This window comes from Venturia canescens, chromosome 11 (assembly GCF_019457755.1).
Source record: "Venturia canescens isolate UGA chromosome 11, ASM1945775v1, whole genome shotgun sequence".
NCBI lineage: Eukaryota > Metazoa > Arthropoda > Insecta > Hymenoptera > Ichneumonidae > Venturia > Venturia canescens.
Genome location: NC_057431.1, coordinates 12237898 through 12245789, shown reverse-complemented (window position 1 = coordinate 12245789; position 7892 = coordinate 12237898). Strand labels below are relative to the sequence as shown.

The 7892-nt window shown below is 34.1% G+C and overlaps 1 protein-coding gene and 1 long non-coding RNA gene across 2 annotated transcripts; both read left to right on the top strand.

The window, feature by feature from the left end:
* Positions 1-136: 136 nt before the first annotated feature.
* Positions 137-957, top strand: LOC122418307 (uncharacterized). The gene is made up of 4 exons (XR_006262493.1): positions 137-197; positions 588-635; positions 727-771; positions 907-957. It is a non-coding gene; the product is annotated as an uncharacterized lncRNA (long non-coding RNA).
* A 217-nt stretch (positions 958-1174) lies between these two features.
* Positions 1175-6624, top strand: LOC122417748 (proline-rich receptor-like protein kinase PERK9). Its single transcript, XM_043431545.1, has 21 exons — positions 1175-1293; positions 1411-1464; positions 1546-1587; positions 1748-1792; positions 1974-2018; positions 2200-2259; positions 2643-2690; positions 3075-3137; positions 3215-3246; positions 3426-3451; positions 3633-3692; positions 3874-3926; positions 4076-4123; positions 4508-4570; positions 4648-4675; positions 4778-4884; positions 5066-5111; positions 5214-5317; positions 5494-5554; positions 5657-5815; positions 6440-6624. Exons 1-21 carry the CDS (start codon positions 1175-1177, stop codon positions 6455-6457), a joined length of 1281 nt encoding a protein of 426 aa, XP_043287480.1. The 3' UTR covers positions 6458-6624.
* The last annotated feature ends 1268 nt before the right edge of the window (positions 6625-7892 follow it).

Below are 7892 nucleotides of genomic sequence, written 5' to 3'. Positions count from 1 at the left end.
CAGAAAGTCCCATGAAATTATCCCATAAAAAGCTTTCCCTTCTTTAATTTTGATATCAATTTTCGATGAATGTATCAATCGAAATTCTTATTGATTAAATTTTGTAATTTAATATAAATTTTTCAAATTTCTAGGCCAGAAAGATCACCTTCGCCGCCGGCATTAGCACCCGGCGCCGTCATTCTGTCACCACCGCAGTGAGTAAATTACGATAAAAAATACTTTTTGAAGTGAAACTTCTATATAGACTCTATATAAACTTCTATATAGAGATTATTGATGTACTTGTCTAGTTTGGAAGTTATACTATGTAACGGCTAAAATTATAGTTAATATAGTACTACAGTTAATGTGCTTGTCCAATTTGGAAATCTGCCCGTAAAACTTCAAGTAAAAATTTTGTTGCGATTCCGTTTTTCCTCTTGTCCGTTGCGATTGTTTTTCCACTTGTCCGTTGCGATTCGATTTCTACTTGTCCGTTGAAGTTTCACTTTTACTATGTGTCCCAGCGCACATTTTCATTTTTTTTCTCCACTTTCATTCCATTTCTTTTTGATAAATTTATTAAAATATGTAACTATTTTCAGAATCATATTACCGGAATCTTCAGGGGTCAGCCCACGCGGCGAATATGCGTGAGTATAAAGATATTCCAAAAATGTAAAACCCGTTATTGATAATGAATTTCCATAGACTAATCGATGAAAATTGATTATCAATTTCTAGGCTGACCGGAACGTCGACGCCGCAAAACAATGCTGCGGTTGCGCGGTGAGTAAATTATGTGAGAAAAAACTTTGTCCTTGAATTTTTATATCATTTCTTGTTGAAATGAAATGAAATGAATTAATGAAAACAATAATGAAAACATCGTCTAATCGATAAAATATTATTATCAATTTCTAGAAACAAGAACGAGGGAACCGCCGGCGACATTTCCGGTGAAGGCTGGTACGAACTTTTAAATTTTGAAATCCTTCCTTCCCCAGAAAGTCCCATGAAATTATCATATAAAAAAACTTTTTTCTTTTAATATTTGTTCCCAAGTAATAGATTGAAATTTGTTATTTTTTCCAGTCACGGGATATCAAACATATCTGGAATTTCGGCGAGAGAATTGTAAGTTTAACATTATTTCAAAAATTTTAATCCAGTGATCTCTTTCAAAAACAAAATGTTTTTTTTTTCATACTTCGGTCGAAAGGACGTACATTCGACCTGCGTATTGATCGATGAAAATTTATTATTAATTTCTAGAAGCGGGGATTTACGCTTATTGTCGGCGACCCAGGCGTCAGCTGGCGGCGAGGGATCTTCACTGCTGAAATGAGTATTAAATTATTAAATTTTTCTTCAATTTCAATAACATTTATTTATGATTAATCGATTAAAACTTGTCATCATTTTCAGTGTCCCAGTATCGACGTCGGTGAGAGACGATAAGACGGGGAAAGGTGGAGAATTGTGAGGACAAAACTATTTGAAAGCTTTAAAAGAATTTATTATTCGTTTTGTTATGAAATCGATTTTTAAATGAAATTTCAGATCCGTCCCGATAGAGGGAAGCAGTTCTCAAGACGATTTCGAGTGAGTAAACTTATTTTCCAATCCCTAAGTAGTGGCAGGGAATTTTGAAAGAGCCGAACGTTTTTATTTCTAATTGTCCTATAAGAAGCTTTTCCTTCTTTAATTTCTTTTTTTTTTATTAAAGTATTGTAATTTTAGATAAATTATTATAAATTTCTAGGCTAGAGAGATCGGCTTCACCGCCAGTGATCCCTTCGCCACTACAGTGAGTATGAAATTATTTTAAAATTTCGAAATCCTTCCACTTTCCCAGAAAGTCCCATGAAATTGTCCTATAAAAAGCATTTCCTTCTTTAACTTTAATATTCATGTTGGATTAATGGATTAATCGAAATTCTTTTTGATTAAAGTTTTGTAATTTTAGATAAATTATTATAAATTTCTAGGCTAGAGAGATCGGCTTCACCATCGGTGACCCCTCCGCCACCACAGTGAGTATGAAATTATTGAAAAATTTCGAAATCCTTCCACTTTCCAAGAAAGTCCCATGAAATTGTCCTATAAAAAGCTTTTCCTTCTTGAACTTTAATATTCATGTTGGATTAATGGATTAATCGAAATTCTTTTTGATTAAAGTTTTGTAATTTTAGATAAATTATTATAAATTTCTAGGCTCGAAAGATCGGCTTCACCGCGAGCGACCCCGCCGCCAGTGACCCCTTCGCCACCGCAGTGAGTATGAAATTATTTCAAAATTTCGAAATCCTTTAAGTTTCCCAGAAAGTCCCATGAAATTATTCTATGAAAAGCTTTTTCCTCTTTCATTTTAATATTCATTTTCGATTAATGGATAAATCGAAATTCTTTTCGATCAAATTTTGTAATTTTATATAAATTATTATAAATTTCTAAGCTAAAAAGATCAGCTCCACTGCGACCGGCCACGCTTCCAGTCTCCTCTGCCCAGTGAGTAAATTTCGATAGAATGAAATTTTTTTTCTCTACTTCCATACCATCTTTTTTTGATGTAGAGACGAATCCCATGCGGAATTTGATTTTTTCAATCGACTTTATCGGACTCGGACTAATCGATGCAAATTTGTTATCATTTCCAGGCCTGGACCGTCCGGACGGCCATCGGGCGCGGCTACATCGCCAAATCTGTGAGTATAAAATTATTTAAAAATTTAAAAACCCGTCCCCCCATCTTCTATTACCAATCGATGAAAATTTATTATTGTTTCCTGGAAGCAGAAATGATGATACTACCGCACCTCGAATGCTCGAGGGGCATCAAAAAATGTATTAAATGTAGTTTAGGGGCTTTTCCGAAAAATGTTGGTGAATTTTTTTTTCAGTTTTGTTCCTGTTAAATGATGTGAACAGCGATATTTCGGCGGCTGAGGTTGAAGTGAAGATCATCGTTTACATCGCTTCATAGCAACAAATTGTAAAAAAAATAGATTTATCATTATTTTTGGGAAAAGCCCATAAAATACATAATTCCCTTAATTTCTTATAAAAATGCATTTGTTGTTTCGTTTCAGGAAGGATGTTGAGGCTGCAAGTCCGGCGGCGCGACAAAAAAAAACGAAAAAGCCTCCTTACCAGTGAGTATGAAATACAAGTCTTTCATTTTAATGATCAAGCAAGTATTGAGTATAATGTATTCATCTTTCTGTTCCAGATTGTCAGCCCTGGAGGATGCATTGAACGTAAGTATAAATATCAAAATATTCAAATTTATCGATTCTCCTTGGAAATTGAATTTTCTTTTATGCTATTTATAATACGTTTTATTTATGGTTAATTTACAGTCGGTGATTATAGAAGGACATAATTTACGGCGCAAAAGCCGCGAACATCCTAAAGCCCCTTCCCGGGGTAACGAACCGAAGCCGAAACGAAGTCGTGGCGTACCACAGTGAGTATGAAATTATTTTAAAATTTCAAAATCCTTCCACTTTCCCAGAAAGTCCCATGAAATTGTCCTATAAAAAGGATTTCCTTCTTGAACTTTAATATTCATGTTGGATTAATGGATTAATCGAAATTCTTTTTGATTAAAGTTTTGTAATTTTAGATAAATTATTATAAATTTCTAGGCTCGAAAGATCGGCTTCACCGCGAGCGACCCCGCCGCCAGTGACCCCTTCGCCACCGCAGTGAGTATGAAATTATTTCAAAATTTCGAAATCCTTTAAGTTTCCCAGAAAGTCCCATGAAATTATTCTATGAAAAGCTTTTTCCTCTTTCATTTTAATATTCATTTTCGATTAATGGATAAATCGAAATTCTTTTCGATCAAATTTTGTAATTTTATATAAATTATTATAAATTTCTAAGCTAAAAAGATCAGCTCCACTGCGACCGGCCACGCTTCCAGTCTCCTCTGCCCAGTGAGTAAATTTCGATAGAATGAAATTTTTTTTCTCTACTTCCATACCATCTTTTTTTGATGTAGAGACGAATCCCATGCGGAATTTGATTTTTTCAATCGACTTTATCGGACTCGGACTAATCGATGCAAATTTGTTATCATTTCCAGGCCTGGACCGTCCGGACGGCCATCGGGCGCGGCTACATCGCCAAATCTGTGAGTATAAAATTATTTAAAAATTTAAAAACCCGTCCCCCCATCTTCTATTACCAATCGATGAAAATTTATTATTGTTTCCTGGAAGCAGAAATGATGATACTACCGCACCTCGAATGCTCGAGGGGCATCAAAAAATGTATTAAATGTAGTTTAGGGGCTTTTCCGAAAAATGTTGGTGAATTTTTTTTTCAGTTTTGTTCCTGTTAAATGATGTGAACAGCGATATTTCGGCGGCTGAGGTTGAAGTGAAGATCATCGTTTACATCGCTTCATAGCAACAAATTGTAAAAAAAATAGATTTATCATTATTTTTGGGAAAAGCCCATAAAATACATAATTCCCTTAATTTCTTATAAAAATGCATTTGTTGTTTCGTTTCAGGAAGGATGTTGAGGCTGCAAGTCCGGCGGCGCGACAAAAAAAAACGAAAAAGCCTCCTTACCAGTGAGTATGAAATACAAGTCTTTCATTTTAATGATCAAGCAAGTATTGAGTATAATGTATTCATCTTTCTGTTCCAGATTGTCAGCCCTGGAGGATGCATTGAACGTAAGTATAAATATCAAAATATTCAAATTTATCGATTCTCCTTGGAAATTGAATTTTCTTTTATGCTATTTATAATACGTTTTATTTATGGTTAATTTACAGTCGGTGATTATAGAAGGACATAATTTACGGCGCAAAAGCCGCGAACATCCTAAAGCCCCTTCCCGGGGTAACGAACCGAAGCCGAAACGAAGTCGTGGCGTACCACAGTGAGTATGAAATTATTTTAAAATTTCAAAATCCTTCCACTTTCCCAGAAAGTCCCATGAAATTGTCCTATAAAAAGGATTTCCTTCTTGAACTTTAATATTCATGTTGGATTAATGGATTAATCGAAATTCTTTTTGATTAAAGTTTTGTAATTTTAGATAAATTATTATAAATTTCTAGGCTCGAAAGATCGGCCCCGCCGCCAGTCCCGGTGGCTCGTTCCGACGTAAGTATAAATATCAAAATATTCAAATTTATCGATTCTCCTTGGAAATTGAATTTTCTTTTATGCTATTTATAATACGTTTTATTTATGGTTAATTTACAGTCAGTGATTATTGAAGGCCACGCTTTACGGCGCAAAGGCCGGGAACATCGCGAAGCCCCGGGAGCAAATGAACCTTTGCCGAAGAAAAAACGTCGCATACCACAGTGAGTATGAAATTATTTTAAAATTTTGAAATCCTTCCACTTTCCCAGAAAGTCCCATGAAATTGTCCTATAAAAAGCCTTCTTCAACTTTAATATTCATGTTGGATTAATGGATTAATCGAAATTCTTTTTGATTAAAGTTTTGTAATTTTAGATAAATTATTATAAATTTCTAGGCTCGAAAGATCGGCCCCGCCGCCAGTGGCCCCGCCGCCAGTCCTGACGTCTCGTTCCGACGTAAGTATAAATATCAAAATATTCGAATTCATCGATTCTCCTTGGAAATTGAATTTTCTTTTATAATATCTATGATACAATTTATTTATGGTTAAATTACAGGCAATAAGAAACAGAAAAAAGGCTCAGCGGCGCCGCCAAAATGTGCGCTACGGTTTGCCGCCAATTTTGGAGCAGAGCCGCGAAAATTCCGCGTGTCACGGCGAACCCGACCCGCCACGGGAACAAATTGTTTCGGCAAGGACAGCGCGCTTGGCCTCCGTAAGTGTGAACTTCAAATTCATTAAATTCTAGTATTAAATCACCGAATATAATAACTTCGACTGCCCGATTAAGAAAATAAGTTCGAGAAGGTTCAACATTGACAAAATGTCGTACATTATGTAACCATGGGGAAAAAAGCTTGGACAAGTCCATTTGTTAGTGATCCCCGTTTCCATTTGTTCTCACAGGGAAATCTAACCCTCCCTAAAAAAAATTGGAAACGCCAACAAAATGAAGAATTAAAAAAAAACCCCAAAAAAAAAATTCAAGAATCTTGAGAATAATACAAGAAATGCGAGAATGAGAGAAAAAAGTTGGTAGAAAGCTATTCGCTCCGCACCGAAAATTCTGATATCTATAAAAGGACAAGTATTCCCTGTCTGAAAATCATGTTGATGTCTGAAAATCAATTAACGAGAAAAAAGAAAATTTTCCAAAAAGACACGTCTAAAAAAAAAGAAACCCCTCAATACAAAATCGCTAATCGACAGAAAAACTTCATACAAAAATACAAAACTAAAGTTTGCCATCGTATGTTGACCATGAATTGTTGAAACAATTATATTTGATTAAATCATAACAAAGTTTTTGTTTTTTTAGTGTGAATTTTTTTGATTTCAGAGAGCGGCAAGAAAATAGAAAGCGGGAAAAGCTGAACATTATTTTTTTGTAAATAGGGTATTTTACACCATGTAAGAAAAAATATAAAAATGCATGTTTATGATAGATTCCATACAAAGTTTACGAAAAACGTCAATATTTATTAAAAATGAAAACTTTTAAAATGAAAAATGTATGTTATGTGTTCATCGAACAAAAAGAGAAATATCACAGTTTTGTTTTTGTGATTTTGTACAAAAAAAATAATATCACAGCTCAATTTGTTATTTATTCATAAAAATGAAAACTTTTAAAACGAAAAATGTATGTTATGTGTTCATCGAACAAAAAGAGAAATATCACAGTTTTGTTTTTGTGATTTTGTACAAAAAAAATAATATCACAGCTCAATTTGTGTGATTTTGAACAAAAAAGATATCACCTCTCACTTTGTGTGATGTTGAACAAAAAAAAAATGTATCCCATCTCACTTTGTGTGATTTTGAACGAAAAAAATTATCACATCTCACTTTGTGTGATTTTGAACAAAGAAAATTATCACATTTCACTTTGTGTGATTTTGAATAAAAAAAAGTATAGTTTGTGAGTTTGGTAACTCAGGTACTTGTTTTAGTGATGCATACATTCGCTTCATCACAACAAAAAAAATCTGAAAAACATTTTGTCTAATATCATTCGTTGGACGGAAAATATACTTGATTGTTCCTTTATATTTATACTGATTTCTATATTGTACTGATTATACAAATATACTGATTTATTTCCTCCTTATATTTTTCTCTTTCTCTTTGTTCTGTGTTATGGCCGAGCCATTTATTTATAATTTACTTATTAGATAGTTTAAAGTATACTAATTTATTGTCATAAATGTATTTTATTTCTTTCTATTTCAGTACGAATCGCTTCCTCTTGTCTTTCCTCTTGAAACCGAATTCTTTCTACTGTACGAAATTAACCTTTGATCAATTGCGAAACTTATTTCACAGACTCTAAGGATTTCGAGATCCTTCACCTCTAAGAAACGTAAACGAAATGTACAACTCATTGCGAAAGCCCGGAACGACACTCGCTTCACTTACTTTTATATTTTTGCATACGCATTTGCTCAGCAGTCTAAATTCTTACGCTGCAGTTTCCTAATATCGGAAGCATCGATAGAGAATTAACAACCAAAATTAATTAGTCTTTCGCTAATCTTCGGTCTAAGCGGAGCTCCTCAGGTATTATTACCTTGAGTCCGAGTCTTGTTCCTGGTTCTTACAAGATAGTTAATAGTTACGTGTCTTCGAATCTTCGCGATCAAGCATCACTGCTCGAGGGCTAGTGAGGCACTGAGGTGCAGCGTTTCTTTACTTCTTGAAGACAAATAAGAACTCATTAATCGATTATCTACATATCCAAACCTTTATAGCACGAATAATAAAAATCCAGAAGTCATACATTATTTCGACAT

Bases quoted from the DNA above. Each gene is read 5' to 3' on its own strand.
- LOC122417748 (XM_043431545.1), top strand. From the start codon at position 1,175: ATGTTTTTTTTTTCATACTTCGGTCGAAAGGACGTACATTCGACCTGC. The intron at 1,465-1,545 runs GTGAGGACAAAA...ATGAAATTTCAG, and splicing joins ACGGGGAAAGGTGGAGAATT to ATCCGTCCCGATAGAGGGAA. The intron at 4,571-4,647 runs GTGAGTATGAAA...TTTCTGTTCCAG, and splicing joins ACGAAAAAGCCTCCTTACCA to ATTGTCAGCCCTGGAGGATG.